Consider the following 17,198-nt stretch of genomic DNA (forward strand, 5'->3'; position numbering starts at 1 on the left):
TGGTCAGAATCAGTGACATTTTCCCACACTTTGTTATTCTTGCGCTTCCATATGCTCCACACTAATACACAAAACAATTCTTGCTGGTCTTTATTCAACCGGTGCAAAATTGAGAACAAATTTTCTGCAATATTGTTATTAGCAACCAGACCTGTACCGATATGAGCCCACAAACCTGCTTGCTGCCAGCACTGAATGCTTCTTGTACATGAGAACAATACATGCGTACTATCTTCGTCTCCATTGTTACAGACAACACAATGCATTGGACATTGTACTCCACGGCTATTAAGCTTCTTGCGTGTTGGTAAAACATCCCGACCAATGCGCCAAATAAGGTTCTTCACTTTTGGAGGAATTTTGGCATGCCAGATGTTATTCCATTGACCTGCAACACCGTGTCTGTCTTGATAACCTGCATCATTAACACATTGTTTGTAAGCACTGCGGACAGAATAAACACCGTCTTGTTCCAACTTCCATACTAGCTTGTCATCACGAACAGAAGCATAAAGAGGAGTCTGCATAATCCGTCTTAGAGTAATATTGTCAAAAATACCACGGATCTTGTCAAAATCCCATGTTTTTGAGTTGATCAACATGAGATCCTTTACTTTTGTAATATCACCAAACCGTTGCATGTCAGAAGGTGTAGTGAGTGGCATGCCTTCCTTGAGCTAATGTTGCTCCCATATATTTATATGCTCGCCGGTACCAATAGTCCACCGACACCCCCCTTTGACTAGTGACTTAGAACTCCATATACTCCTCCAGACATAGCTTGGATTATGCCCGATGCTCGACTCGAAAAAATCACAATTTGGAAAATATTTAGCTTTGAGTAATTTTGTGACTAAGTTGCTTGGTCTTGTAATTAAATTCCAAGCTTGTTTGCCTAGCATGGCCATATTGAATGCTTGAAGGTTTTTGAAGCCCATACCGGTGCGTATGGAGGATATTTTTTTGACAAAATGATAAATTATTTATCATTTTAACAATAAAAATGATTTGTATGAAAAATATTGTTTGAATATATTACTTTTACGTGTGTAAATTATCAATATTGATTTATGTTTTTTTAGTTAATATTTATTTATTTATTTTGGTTGATAGACGAAATGACAAAACCATTGAAAATTCACACACATAATGTGAAAAGACTAGGGTTCGAACTCCGATCATGGCATCCGCCACTAACAATTTCAACATTTTTATCAGCTACAATTTGTGGATATTCATTTATTTATTTTATTAAGGATAATAAAAAAATAGAGAGAATAGTTGTAGCAGGAATAAAATACAAAAAAAATATTCTTAGTTAATTGAATCAATTTTCATTACGATAAATGATCATTTACCCACCGCAAAATCAACCAATTTTCATAGTGCCGTGACAAATTCTCATGGTGTCGTGCCTCCATAGTGCAACTAAGTTGGAATAGAGGTGAAGGATGAAAGATAAAGTTTCCATAGAGATTGGTGGATAACTGTAAAAGATGAAGATTGGGTGTTAATTTAGGGTTCTTCAATTTTATAGGGATCAAAAGTTCAAAATAATTAAAATAAGGGACTAAAAGTGCATTTAAGCCTAAACTTTATTTGGGAGTAAATTTTGGAGTAAATCTTTTTTTTTTTTTTTTTTTTGAAGTGTCTGGTTTTATTAATCAATTAGCGGCAATAAATCTAGAGCCACAACTGCGGAAATACAAGAAGGAGTTTCTTCAATCCAAATAAAATCAGAACAAGAAGAAATAGCAAATTTAGCTAGGTAATGGGCAGCTTGATTTGCTACTCTGCGGATATGAAAAAAATTTAAATTATTAAAACTTGGAAATAAACTTCGGCAGTCTTCAATTATTGCTCCCAAATAAGATTGTTGATATTGAGACTTATTGATAGCAGTGATGACATTCGAGGAATCCGATTCTATAGTTAGCTTACGAAACAACAAATCCTTTGCAAATTCCATTCCTTTAAGCAAGGCTAGACCTTCAGCAACATCAGATTGTGGTAATACCGGCAAGTACCAACAAGCTGCTGCGACAACACATCCGTCTGCATCACGAATAACTGCAGCCAATCCCCAATTACCATCATTATTTGGACCTGCAGCATCCACATTAAGCTTGTAAAAATCTGTCTCGGGTAAAGTCCATCGAATTGCGGAGTCCGGCATTGGAATGGGATGCATTATAGACTGAGTTAGCATATCAGCTCTGGAATTAAACTCACTAATGGACTTATGAGCATTATTCCAACAAGATAAGGCATTAGGCAATTCAGCTCCTTCAAAGCACCGTGTGTTCCTCACCTTCCATATTTCATAACATATAGATAACACCAATTGCACAACTTCTATGTCCTGATGCATGATAACTTTGCTCACCCATTCACTAAATGAGATTGTGGCCTCACAATAAGCAGCAAAATTAACACCCAAGTTTGAAGCAAACCACACTGTTTTCGTCCAGTCACAACCCATAAATAAATGATCAATTGACTCATTCGCTCCATCACACAAGCAGCAAAGTGGGGAGCAAATTACACCTCGTTTAAACAAAGCTTCTCTTACCGGTAACCTGTTATGAATAATCCTCCACATCAATTGCAAATGTCTTGGAATAGTTTTAATTTGCCATAATTTAGACCAGATGGAACTCTCTTGAGGCAAGATGGACTGATTGGAATTTAACACTTCATATCGTTTCTTTAAGAACTTATAAGCTGACCTGACAGAGAACTCACCGGCTTTGTTGGCTCCCCACATAAAGCAATCTGGTGGTTTATTGAAAGAGAGAGGACTTTGACTAATTTGTTGTGCTTCAAAAGGAAGGAAAGTGTCATTAATCAATTGATAATTCCAGCCTCCGTGTTCATCATGTAATAAATCTGCTACTACCACAAGATCACAATTATTTGGCTTAGGGGACCAAACTTTGTAACCTTGTTGGAACGGTAACCAATTATCCTCCCAAATTTTAATGCTCTGGCCATCACCCACTTTCCATAAACCAGCATGATCAATAATCTCCAATCTAGCTAGAAAAATACTTCTCCATGTGTAACTTGGGTTATATCCTAAGGTTGCATGTAGAAAATTGCTTCTAGGAAAATATCTTCCTTTCAAGCATCTAGTAAGCAAGCTTTCTTCATTTTGTAGAATACGCCACCCTTGCTTAGCTAACATAGCTAAATTAAATTCTTTGTTTTGGGAGCAAAATAAGAAAATTCGTTTTTTTATTTTAGGAAAAATATATTAATTTTTTTGAAAAATATATATATTATCTGACGTGGAATTTAAAAAATAAATATAAGTGATTTTTTTTCACGTGTACAAGCCACGTCAGTATATTTGCACAGTCACATGTCCTGCTGTACATCCAGAGGGCAAAATAAGGGAATCTAATTTTCCAGGGGATAAACAAAAAAAAATCTACGCAGGAGTGTAAACGAAAATTGGCTGATTTTGCAGGGGATAAATGATTATTTACCCTTTTCATTACTAGTGCAGAAGCTAGACATTTTTGACTTGAGTTGAAATCAATTTTGGGTTGCTTCAATTAAAATCTCACGTCCACAGCCTTTTAACATGTGTTTGGCCATTCCAACGCCAAACCAAACAAACACAAACTTATATGTTTATCAACATAGGTCAATTCTATGTGCACAATTTAGACAAATCTCTCTCATTATGCGCAATATTTTTTTTAGGTAGTCAGGTAGCTAAAAATTCCACATTTTACTCTTTATTTACTCAATTTATTTATTGATCATTTATGTAAGAGATAGACACAAGTGATGATAGATTAGTGACTAGCGAGACCCGTTTAAATAAGTGGATTCTGCTAATATGTCTTACTAATCTTTCACTTGTACTTATCTTTTTCACCTAAATGGATGATAGATAAGTGAAGCAAATCCCGGACGGATAGATTTGGTTTCCTCCAACTTTTTTGAGTTAGAGGTAAGGTTTTGTTTTCATTTCCACTTTTGTTTCGATTGAAGTTTTGTCGAATCCAAATGTTTTTTTGTTTAAGTCTCATGTCATTGTTAGTTGATTAAAGGTTTAAGTTTTATTTTGTTTTGGTTCGGCTTTAATTTCATTGTCAAAGATATATAAGTGAACTAAGTTCACCTATCGATACGTGAACTTAGTTCCATTTGCAATTCGAGTTTGTTTCATTGTCAAAGATATATATATATATATATATATATATATATATATATATATATATATATATATATATATATATATATATATATATATATATGTATGCTCACGAATGGAGATGTGAACTCACTTCACATAGCGTACATAAACTTAGTTCATGCATGTAATTTTTTTCTTCATCATACATAATTGATGCATATGATCTCAATTCACGTAGTTGTATTTTCCTTCTTAATCTTGTCATTTTGTTAATTTTGCATGGTTTTTATTTGCATTGACTTATTCGAGTTTATTTGCTGGAGATTGCTTACCGCGTACAACTGCATGATTCCCCTGTTGTCGGAAAGTTGAGTCCGAATAAAGGACCTGAAACCTAATTTACACCTTAAGTAGCCTTCAGATGAGAGACAACCATATAATAAAAACTTGGATAAAAATATTATTATTGTTCCTCAAAGTTTACATGAAGATTACTCATTTACAATAACTAAGTTTGGATTTGATGGTTGGCAAGATTGAAAAAAGCACCTCTCTTGTGCTTAAGCTGAGAATAGCTTCCTTGTTCCACAACCTTACCCTCTAAGACATAAGCAATTGAGTCAAGTTCTTTGATTGTGTTAAGTCTATGTGCCACAACAATAGTAGTTCTTCCAACCATAATCCTATCAAGTGCTTCTTGAACAACTTGTTCTGATTGAACATCCAAAGCACTTGTTGCTTCATCTAGTAGAAGTATTATTGGATTTCTGATTATGGCTCTTGCAATTGCTATTCTTTGTTTTTGTCCTCCTGATAATTGAACTCCTCTTTCTCCACATTCAGTTTCATATCCATCTTTCAATGATCTGCATTAGAAAAATTAGAAATGTGCACATTTTATAAAATGCTAAGTAGTACTGTAACTCAATTTCTAATTCCACATTATTTATGATAATATCTGTTAGAACAACAACACTAGTGTTTGATCGTGAAGTTCGGCCAATTTTGTCAATGTTTGCAACTGAGGTGAGGATTGACTCTACTTTATAAACATATATTCATGACATCTTCTTCTTAACACACCCCCTCATGCCCAACACTATTGGGCTTGGGGCACGAATATAAATGGTGGATGGCTCGATCAGAAACACCTTATAGCAGGCGGCCTAACTTAACCTTACAAAATCGGCTTGTAAGGTGAGGATTACCTCTACTTTATAAACACATATTCATGTCATCTCGCAACTGATGTGAGACTTCTTAACAGAAATAATGCTTAACATGTCTAGTTAATTTAAGTTGGTTCATATCAATGTTTTAAAAGTCGATCGGAGATCAAACTGGTGAGACATTCGACTCATGGTTCAATCGTCTCAACCATAGTTGAATCGGATCAAATAAAAGCCATATACCACAATACTAAATAGAGAGTAACTATTAGGTCTAGTACAAATGATTGGTACGCAGTGTGTGTTAGTGTTCTAAACTCTGAAGTACCGAATTTTTTATTTTTTTTTGGTAGGATTGAAGTACCGAATTTTATTCCTAATCATAAACAAAATATATATGTAAAGACGAAACTTACGATATGAAATCATGAGCATTTGCAGACCTAGCAGCTTCAACAATTTCATTTTCATTTGCATCTTGTTTTCCAAACAAAATGTTATCCCTGATGCTACCAGAATATATAACAGGTTCTTGACTTACTAATGCAGTTTGTTGTCTATACCAATGAATATCTAATTCTCTTAAATCCACATTATCAATTTTCACTGATCCTCTTTCAACATCATAGAATCTTTGTATTAATGCAATCACTGTTGATTTTCCACATCCACTTTTTCCAACTAGTCCAACACTTTTTCCTGGCTTTACTTCCAAGCAAAATTTGTTCAAAATAGGTGTCTTTGCTCTACTTGGATAAGAAAAATCAACATTCTTTAGTTCTATTTTTCCACTTAGCTTTTCCAACATAATTCCATTGGTTTCTTCTCCATCCTAATCACAGAAAATTATCAAGCAATCAATCAATATACAAATTTATTTTTTTACTATTTAGCGATCAATTTTCTAAGGTGAACACTGCGGCACACATCTTATTTGGATATGCACTGGTACACTGTTGAGGTGGATAATTCTAATAGGTCCACAAATAGTGTTTAATATAGAAAAACTAATAAACATTGTCAACCTATCAGAGTTTGTGACTGATTTGCGGAAAATCATTAAACCACTTGTCACTAATTTTTACCAATTTGACATTTTCTTTCGTTAAATTTGACGCTAAGTGGGATACTTGTTCGGTACCAGGTATTTTGGTCCATAAGATTGAACTCATGCTGCACCGGGGAAGGTGCGCTGAATGACCATTGACCAAAATACTTGGTACCTACTATACGGCCTCCAAGCGTCAAGTCCAAAGGGTAAAGGCGCTTTAAATGACTGAGCGACTTAAATACTTGGTACCATTTTCCCGAATTAGTCCTTTAAATCTCAAAATGTGCATGTTGTGGTCCTCTTTTTTGAATTTCCGTTTAACTACATTTTGAGACTTAAGGGACTAATAAGGAGAAAAAAAAAACTAAAAGGATCAATTTGAAAATAGTAAAACTCCAAGGACCACATATGTAATTTTGTCGCTATAATATACAGATTTAGATACATACCTTGGGAATAAGTGATTGTCTATCAAGAATTTCAAACACTGATGCAACTGCTGTTGAGCTTTTAGCTAGATCAGAAGTCATGCTACCAGCTTCAGCGATAACTTTTCCGGTACTAACCAACACAAAAAATGTTTTAAACACATCGCCCGAAGAAATTTCTCTCTTTTCCACCAATCTACCACCATACCAAAAATCCAAAGCCCAGCACATAAAAGTTAAACACTGAGCAGATCCCATACCAATACCAGCTAGCCAAGATTTCTTCCTAGCTTCCATCCTCGGTGCCTCTTGCGCCTTGTCAAACAGTCTGAGAACTTTTTCGATGCTTCCAAACGAGGTCACAATTCTGTGATTATAAACAGCCTCGACAGCAATCTGTGTGCTTTGGTTCTGCGCCTTAACGAATTTAGTTGAAAGCGTAGAAAGCAAAACCTTTCGCGTATAAAAACAAAGTATTGTAAGTGGTTGGACCGCTATCATAACAAGAGCTAGCTTCCAAGCTACTACAAGACCTATGATCATCGCGATTGTCACAGCCGAAGTGGTTTGAACAAGTAAACAGACTCTATCAGCAACGAGTGACTTCACCATCGATGCTTCGTTACTCAACCTCGAACACAATGCACCACTAGAATTCTTTTCCTCATCAAACCAAGCGGTTTCGAAGGTTAAGATTTTCTCCAACATACACAATCTTATCCTTTTTGTTAACTTTGCTCCCATATAAGCAAAATTGTAGTGTTGCAAGAGATTGAGTATAATAGAAGCGAGCGATAGAGAAGTGAAAATCAACGAATAGTTCATGATCCTGTGTTTCATTTCTTGATGACTTGTAGCGAAAAAAGCTGAAATCATGCCACCGATTGTTAATGCATAAATCGGTTGAATTGAACCAAATGCAATAGCTGAGAGTGTTCCGATTAGTCCTTGTTTCCATTCAGGAGAATTCAGAACAAGTAGCCTTGAAAATGAAGGTGATGGATGAGAAACTTGAGAAGTGATTATATCATTAGGTAATGGTGATTTCGGAAACATTACGGCAGGGCTTGATCTAGCAGTGCTTGTTCTACCTGCACTACTTCTTGCAGCAGAAAGAAGAATGTTTTGTTGTTCTTGATTTTGATCTTGGTCATCATTAATGCTTAATTGTGTTTGTAATTTTGCTAATTTTGCATAGTGACCATTTGGAATGTTGATTAGTTCATTGTGTGTGCCAGTTTCAATGATGCAACCATTACTCATAACTGCTATGAGGTCTGCATTTCTGATTGTTGATAGCTTGTGAGCAACAACCTGTTCCAGTTCAAAGTAGTGCATTGTTATATACACAGGAATTAATCATGAAGAATAAGTAAATTCTGTTCATTGATCCCATTACTATTATAATAAGCTCTTATTTTATACTCCCTCTGATCACCTATTATAAGCAAAAAAAATCACTTTTTAGGTTTATTGGAAAATTGATGCATCTGGTCTATATTATACCAGATACACAAATTTTTCAACTAACCTAAAAAATATAAACCAGATACATCAGTTTTCCAATGAACCTAAAAAGTGATTTTTTTCTTATAGCAGTGACCGGAGGAAGTAGGTTCTTATATATAAGCTTTTTCTATAATAAAAGATAATGTAAAGTCATCCTGTTTTCATATAAGCTATAAACTGTTTTCATGAGCTATCATGAAGAGCTTGAAGAAATAAGTTGAAAATAACTCATGACATATTCATAAGCTGTTTTCAGCTTATTTATGAGAAAAAAAACCTAGATAGCTTATGAAAACAAGTGCTTATAGCATAAACGCTTATCATATAAGTGCTTACTGCTTAGGTATAAGTTATTCCTATAATGAAAGATAAATAAAGTCAATATGTTTTCATATAAGCTATTTTCATAAGCTATCCTAGAAAGTTTAAGAAAATAAGTTGAAAACAACTTATGGTCATGTCATAACATGTTTCCATAAGCTCTCAGAAACAATCTGACAAATGCTAATATCAGTAGATAAGTATAAACAAGTCTATCCAAACAAGTTCATAAACACACTTGAGGTGCTAGCTCAGTGGTAAGAGCTTAGCCTTGTTACCTCAAGGTGCCGAGTTCAAATCCCGTCAGAGACAAACAAGTTCATAAACACTTATATGATAAGTGCTTAATTAAGTTGTTTATCAAAACCGTGTTTAAGTAATCAACAATTGAAAGCATGTCTAATTCCTATTCATTATGGATTAAATGGATGATTGTACATACCAAAGTAGTCCTTCCCATTGAGGCTTGATCAAGGGCATTTTGGACTAATAATTCAGATTCAGAGTCAAGTGCACTAGTTGCTTCATCAAGTAAGAGAATTACAGGATTTTTTATGATAGCTCTTGCAATGGCTATTCGTTGCTTTTGTCCTCCTGAAAGAAGTGCTCCTCTTTCACCAATCTAGTTTACGGTCAATTAAGTCATTAGATTCATATATTATGAATGATTGATGTAAACTTTCAATAAACTTTTATGAGACCTTCATTTCATGTTTTTTTTTTTTTGTCTATAGACAGAATGATAAATACTACGTGAAATTCATGTACACAAATAAAAGGTCCCGGGTTCAAACCCGAGACATCACAGATATCTAACTTAACAATGTCAACATTTGTTAGTTGAGCTAGGATAGCAAGATCAATCCATTCAAAATCATTTTTGCCGCCATATAATCAAACACAATCTATGAACATCTTCAAATTGAAGACAAGTTAGACAAAATCACAGTGCACCCTGATTTTGTTGAAAATTCAAAAGGGTGGTTTTTGCCTGAATCACAGTAGCACATCGTGATTCTGTCAAACTCACTGTCAATTCAAACGTGCACTATATCAATATGTGAGAGTACTACTTATCATTTTGAATAATTTTAGAAATAAACAATTGAGAATTGAAAGTCGGATTTGGATTGCGTGCAGTCAAAACTGCATACAGTCAAGAGAGATCCGGCTGTCTAATCATGATGAGACGGTCCAAATTTAAAACAGTTTAAATAATAAGAATAAACCGCTTTCAATTTGGACTATCTAATCTTAATCGGAGGACCAGATCTCTTCTGAATGCATGCATGCAATCCGGATCTGTTAAGAGACCACAATAACATACCTTGGTTTCATATCCATCAGGAAGTTGCCTAATGAAATTATGAGCATTAGCAGCAGTAGCAGCAGCAACAATTTCATCCATAGTAGCATCATTTTTACCAAACATAATATTTTCCTTAATAGATGTACCAAACATAGCATGTTCTTGACTCACAAGTCCCATTTTCCCTCTAATCCATTTCAATTGTAAACTTTTTATATCAAAACCATCAACCTTAACAACACCTTCATTTGCATCATAAAATCTTTGTACTAATGCTATTGCTGTTGATTTACCACTTCCACTTGCACCAACTAATGCAACAGTTTTTCCAGCTTCAATTTGAAGATTAAAATCATATAGTACAACACTTTCTTGTCTAGAAGGGTATGTGAATTTTACATGCTCAAAGTTTAATTTGCCACTTATGGTTTCTAATATAATTCCTTTTGTTGTGTCTTCACTATCAATTTCTGGTGTTCTATCAATCATAGCAAATATTCTTGATGCAGCAATTGATACTTCTGTGAAGTATTTCAAATCTGGAAGTACTACTCCCAAGGATCTAAATTCATCATTAATAAAATTATTAGAATGGAATGTACCAAAAATATAAATTATTAGAATGGAAAAATAGAAGAAAGCATTATGAAAAATATTTATATGAAGGAAATATGTGTTATTATTTGGGCCAAATCTACTAATAAGTGTTGGCCCCAAACTAGCATTACTCTCAAAATTAAATAATTACTAATTACTACATTAATTTTCATTATGTTCTCTTCGCCGGGCATAATTATATTCAAGGTAGTCATGTTTGATTAGACTTTACTTATTTCGTAGCTGAATTTCAAATCATTTGGATACTTTCCCTCACAAGCATTTGGATACTAAATGTGGACTTTCTCTCAATTAATATGTTTTTTTTTTCTGTCTAATAATCTAGTACCCTAGTGGCTAGATCACACTTTTTTTCTTCGATCAAGTAGCCTAGTGACTAAAAAATCCACCTTAAAGGTGAATAAGTGGAGTGTTCGGGGTTCAAACTCCGGCTCCCGAGATTTTCCACTTATTCACCGTAAGAGTATGTTTGTTTTGCTAAAACATAAGGGATTGAAGATGACAACTTCAGTTGTACTATGTTTGATTCAAAATCTGATTATGGGATTGGATTAACTAAGGGTCAAGAGAGTAACAAAAATTGAAATTCTTATACCTCATTATACTATCGGACAACTTTTTGTCCTATATGCACAAATTGTTTAAAATATCAAAATAACATTTTTCTACCAAACTTCTTGCAAGAAAAAATTTGTTAAATATATTAAATATTTGTCATGTATTGTTCTGACATATATATTGTTATGTCCGGTACTTAACTTTTGCAAATCAAACGGATTTTAAAAGAGTAGAATTCTTGTGTAAAAAATATAAAAGTAGAAATCTTACTATTAAGTTTGTTGACAAAAAAATATAAAAATAAAACTACTTTTATGAGAAACTGTGCATATAAGTATGAAAATAAAAACTCAAAATTGTACTAAAAAAATAAATAAAAAAGTATGAAAATTAAAACTCAAAGTTTAAACATGTTTTTCATAAATTCAATGCATTTTCACCCTTTTCTTTCCTCTCTTTTTTTAAGGATCTTCTTTGTCTATTAAAAAATATATTTTCTTTAAATTGACAAAGAATATCCTTAAAAAAAAAACCATCATCTTTAAATTAATCTTTTCTTTTGTGCTGATAATTTAACTTAAACAAACCCTCATCTTTAAAGCAAATTTTTTGACTTAAACAACCCTGATAATTAATTATGAGTGATTACTCTAAAGTGTTCTCTTTTAATTTTTTTAAAGAACATTTTCTTTAAATTTCTTTCCAGGCTCTTTTTGGCAAAAGTCATGCAAACAGTATATCCTCAAATTGATCAATTTGAGTTAGTTTAGTAAAATATTTGGCACATTAATTAATGGAAAAAAAATAAAGAACAAAACTTTTCTGAAACGATTTGATTCCATTCTCACACATTTTTCATGGAATATTTAAACCAATTATTTTTTAATCACCCTTTTCCCTAAAGAAAATAATGCCAATGGATTTTTTTATTAGTCTTAAAAAGCATTTTTTTTGTACTAGTGGGAGGGATTATTACAAAAGGCAGGAAATAAAGTTAATTAAATCAAGTTGGCTACTTTATGTTGGATATAAAATTTGTATTAACTCTAATTAGATCATTATTACTTGAACTTTCTGTGTCATTATTTTACTTTAATGTATTATGATCATGAATTCATGATTCAACGATTTGCTACTAAATTGCATGGGTCTCTAAAAAGGATTTAACTATGTTAAAGTAATGAGAGTACACTTTAAAGATTAAAGTGTGTAATAAAAATTTAGTTTCACATACAAAGCCTCCTATAATTTACTTTTCACATAACTGTATGAATAATTCATCTCCATTAATTAAGCAACTAAGAAAAATTATAGAGTTACAAAAGAAAAATACATTATAAACTTTTGGTTTAACTTATTTGATTATCTATTTGACATAAGCATTTAATTAATTAAGTTCATCTAAAAAACGCCACTTCAACAGCAAAGTTTCGCGTGTTATTTTTCCTTTGGTTTTGTTGTCTCAATGCAGTGTTGTTTACTTATTTTTTTTTTATTTTTAATGGTGTTAAATTTATGTTTATTTCTAATATACTCTGTCAATTTAAATGAATAATGAATATATATTTTTAGTTAAAAAATTTAAAATGGGTCAAAGCCTTCTATTATATTATTCATATTGACGTAGTTATTGTTTTTAACCGTCCGATTTAAAATTGACGTTCAAGATTGTTTATAGTTAATTTTATTAATATATAATCTGAGCCGTCCGATCTGAACAACGTGAAATTGCGTGCTGTTAAAATGGACAGGCAATCATGGTCCCTCATCTTGTGAACAGTAAAGACACAAATAAAAAGTTAAAATTTAAATAAAATTAGAATACAATATTCTTGTTAGCATTAAAAAAGTCTTCTAATTTTTATTTTGTTAATCACTTATTTAGAATTTACTTTTAAGTCTCAACTCTCAATGAGTATTTGTCTCGTCTTATCTTGAGCTGTCCATGCATGTATGGTATCTACTTTATCACAATTTCAATGGTTTAATTTTAATCAATAATTTTGATTCTACACTTTATTTTCTTAAATGAATCTTTTACTTTAAAAAAGTCAAATTAATACTTAAATTATGTCTATGAATAGAAAATCAAAATTAAATCTAATTAACAATATAAAAAAAATTATGCATGTCCCCGTTCCAACATCAAAAAATGTCAAAACCTTTATTTATTTGCGGATTTTATTTTTATATAATTATTTTTTTCTCTCTTTCCGATCATATCAACACTTATTTTGAATGTATTTTTGTACGTTTTCATTATACAATTTTAACTCTCTAAGTGACGAGAACAAACAATTGTGAACGAAATTAAAGAGCGTGAAGGTGCAATTGTTCTATACAGGAATGCAACATCGAAGGATATCGAATTTATGATTTCAAAATATCATTGTTAATTAACAAAAATGAAAAAATAGAAAGAAAGAAAGAAAAATAGATTGAGGTAGAAGAAACACTTACAATCCACTCATTATGAAGCAAATTCCAGCAGCATAGATTCTTCCACCACTTTCACCTTTATACATAACCAAATGACTTCCATACCAAGCAAGAAAAGCCCAAATTGCAAAAGACAAACCAGTGCTTCCAACAGCTAAACCTTTAGCTATACCTTGTTTAATTCCAAGCTTTGAAGTTTTATCTAATATTTCTGAATATTTTTCCATTATTCTCTTCTCAGCAGTGAATGAATAAACCGTTTTTATTGAGCTTAATGCTTGTTGAACAATTGCATTTGCTTTTCCATACTCTTTCATTGATGATTTTGATAAATAGATTAGGTATTTTCCATATATCATGCCAGGGATTATGAGTAAAACAAGAGTTGGAAATGCTACTAATGCTAATCTCCATGAGAAGTATGTAGCAAAACAAATCCCTGAGATGAATGATGATGATTGCATCAAAAATAAAGGCACCTGAAAAATTCAAGATTGAAAGGTCATTTTTATCCATTTCTACGAAGTTCTCCATCGAAAGTAATCCTATTTGAAACACTATCAGACACATTATTCAGTTGAGATTCAAACCTAAAATAAACGTAAGGGACCAAATTGATACTTTTTAAACGTAAGGTACCAAATTGAAACCTAAAATAAACGTAAGGGACCAAATTGATACTTTTTAAACGTAAGAGACCAAATTGAAACCTAAAATAAACGTAAGGGACCAAATGTGTAGTTAAGCCTTATTAAAAAGTTAAGATGAAAGTAGACCGACCTTTTCACTTAGAACTTCTTGTATAAGATTAGTGTCCTTTGATATGCTATTAATGATTTCAGAAGTATTTGTTTCTTGTGAATCAAAAAACCCAACTTCTTGTCTAAGAACAGCTTCCAAATACTTGTAGCGAATTCTCAATACCTGCCTCTCACTTGTTTTGCTCCAACAATACCCTTCTACAAAAACATCCAATAAAATTTATTGATATATATGAGTCCTAGATTTTGTATTTTTTTTTTACAACGTTGTCAATGAGGATCGAACCTATGACCAAAACTAGTGGCTTATTATTTAAAGATTCTAAACATGGTTAAATTTTTATATAAATTAATTTGAGAAATTAGTATAGTCTATGCTTTTCAATATTAATCACATCATTGATCGATTTTGTAAAAGCTTAATGTTGTTCTTGAAATGGGTTTAAGAATTGAACCGAAAGTTGAACCAGTACAACTTTCAAGTAATAGTTTAGTCGGCTAAATAAAAACTTAAAAAAGTATTCGTATAAAAAGTAAAAATAAATATCGGTTGAATCAACTGCGATTCAATTTAGTTTAATCAGACTAAAATATAATCAGAATCAACTCAACTCAACTAGTCAATATTCACTTTTGCATATTACTGTATATTGGTTTTTGTCTAATACTTTTTGTTGTTGAAAAGATGTAGAAGCCTAATTTTGTTAGTTTATTGGTTAGTACTTCTCATTTTTAGGGGGAAAAAACCTTTTAGGGTTTCATACTTCAAATGACCAAACATGTGAAAACTAAGGACATGTCTCCTTTTTAGGTACACACTACTACTTGGTAATCCCTAAATATGCTCGTTCAAACTTGGACATCCTTGACCTCAAAAAGTTAAAAGCAATAAAAACAAAGCTCTGAATTTAGATTACCCATGAAAGCCACCACCATTGCTGCCAATCCCAAGTAGACAAAATATAAGCTGCACTATAAATAATAAACCAAAAATAAATAAAAATTAAGTCTCATTAGAGGAAAACATAGGACTTTATGTAACTAAAAATGAATATTGTGTTCCATAAATACAACTCATATGATAAAAGACTGCATGAATATTCAATATATGTAAGTACGAGTTTAAATTCGTAATTCTTCACTTGTTTAATAGTTAGTGCGTGTAAATTTTGTTGCTAAACTCTTTAAAATAAAAACGAAAAATTGAACCAATATTACTATATATCTTCGGTCATAAATATATGGGACTATTTGATCAACAAAGTTGATATATTTGGTTCAAACTTTGAACTAGATACATCAATTTTTTTTTACTCAAATATCTCTTATATTTAAGATCAGATGAAGTGTTATTTTTTTTAAGAATAAAAAGAGTAAACCAAGAACTAAAGAACTAGTCAATTTTAAGTAAAAACTTACTTTTTCAACCTCAGACATGGAAGTCTCACTATTGTTATTATTACTTCCACCTAAGCTGTTCATAATACGGCTAGCAAAGAGAAGCAAAACATTTGTTGACATTCCATCTCCAATTGCTCCCAAAGCACCCATCAACATTAAAACAACATCAATCCAATCACTATATCTCAAAATTATGCCTATTGAACCTCCCTCTTTTACTTTTCTCACCCCTTCCTCTTTTTTAGAGTCCATTTGGTTTCCTCCTTAATTTGCTAGCTAGCTTAAGTGAAAACCTAGCTAGCTTCTAATTAAGATTATTTTGTTAATGAAGCAACAAAGAAGAGAGGTGAACTATATAAGCCTATATTATAATACATATTAGTTGTTAGACACTAGTACTTATATATAAGTGTCAAGTGTGAACACTATATTTGCATTATTGTCAAGGCTTAAAAAGTGTGGCATATTCCATGCGAAAATACAAAAATGGATCATATATCATAAGCTTTATGTGAGATTATGGGGTTGTTAAAAGATGTTATTGTGCTTGGCTTTTCTGTGTTTTTATTTTTTTAATGGTAAAATAATTATATAAAATCAATTTCACATGTGTGATTAATTTGGTGGTAAGAGTTTGTTTTTTTAACTTTAAGAGACAACTCAAATTTCATATGAAACAGTTGTAAAATAATAATGTCATATTATTAATAATAAATTTTCTTTTTCCAATAATATTTTTAACAAATTTCGGGAGAATTCGGGTTTGATTTCTAGATGAAATAATTTTTTGGTCAAACTTTACTTACCTCGTGGCCGAACTCTTAACTACTAGGACATCATTCCGCTAGAAATCAAAGGGTTAAAAACCAACAAAAAAAATTGTACCAAAAAAAAAACCAACAAAAAAAATTGTGTAAAATAGAATAATAACATTACAAGGAAGAAAAAAGTAGAATATTTTTTTGCAACGATGTCATTTGTGTGAGTAAACTTGCTTTACGGATAATTAATACTTATGAGAGTTTTTTTGTACATCTCTAATGAAATCTTTCTGCCCAACTCTTTTCTATCTACAAAACTCGAATATAAAATAGGGTCATGCTAAACAGTGTCCCGGGCACTAATTAAACATGCTAAAAAAGAAAACAAATGACAAAGTTAATGATGAAAGAGAATGATTTTTTACGTCTTTAAAACATTAAATGCACAATTTATAAGATAAAATTTCCATTTTGAGATCCTTAACCAGTACTCTGGGGATACTGTTTAGCATTTTCCCGTAAAATATTAGTATTTAATTAAATGATGTGAGTTCAGTTTGTTACGAGAGATTCTTTCTTTTCTTTCAATTTATCTTTTTCACTTAAAATCTGACGTTGTTTAATATATGAGAAAACCCCTTTTGTCCAATTTTGGAGAGTACCTATTTGCCATGATAGGGCTTGTCCTCTTTAATTTTCTTTTTATTAGTTAATTGCACTTAA

At 32.0% G+C, this 17,198-nt stretch overlaps 1 protein-coding gene across 3 annotated transcripts; it reads right to left on the minus strand.

The window, feature by feature from the left end:
- Positions 1-4,573: 4,573 nt before the first annotated feature.
- Positions 4,574-16,227, minus strand: LOC123884940 (putative ABC transporter B family member 8). 3 transcript variants are annotated; one of them, XM_045934165.1, is made up of 9 exons: positions 15,733-16,227; positions 15,231-15,285; positions 14,333-14,511; positions 13,574-14,031; positions 9,956-10,499; positions 9,071-9,250; positions 6,820-8,112; positions 5,736-6,151; positions 4,574-5,016 (listed from the first exon to the last, which is right to left on the minus strand). In XM_045934165.1, exons 1-9 carry the CDS (start codon positions 15,964-15,966, stop codon positions 4,659-4,661), a joined length of 3,717 nt encoding a protein of 1,238 aa, XP_045790121.1. In that variant the 5' UTR covers positions 15,967-16,227; the 3' UTR covers positions 4,574-4,658. The 3 variants fall into 3 exon arrangements, with proteins under 3 accessions (XP_045790121.1, XP_045790123.1, XP_045790122.1); XM_045934167.1 differs by having other exon boundaries at positions 15,231-15,280; positions 15,733-15,861; XM_045934166.1 differs by lacking the exon at positions 9,071-9,250 and having other exon boundaries at positions 15,733-16,166.
- Between the last annotated feature and the right edge of the window lie 971 nt (positions 16,228-17,198).

The sequence above is a fragment of the Trifolium pratense genome, linkage group LG5 (assembly GCF_020283565.1).
Source record: "Trifolium pratense cultivar HEN17-A07 linkage group LG5, ARS_RC_1.1, whole genome shotgun sequence".
NCBI classification, from domain to species: Eukaryota; Viridiplantae; Streptophyta; class Magnoliopsida; order Fabales; family Fabaceae; genus Trifolium; species Trifolium pratense.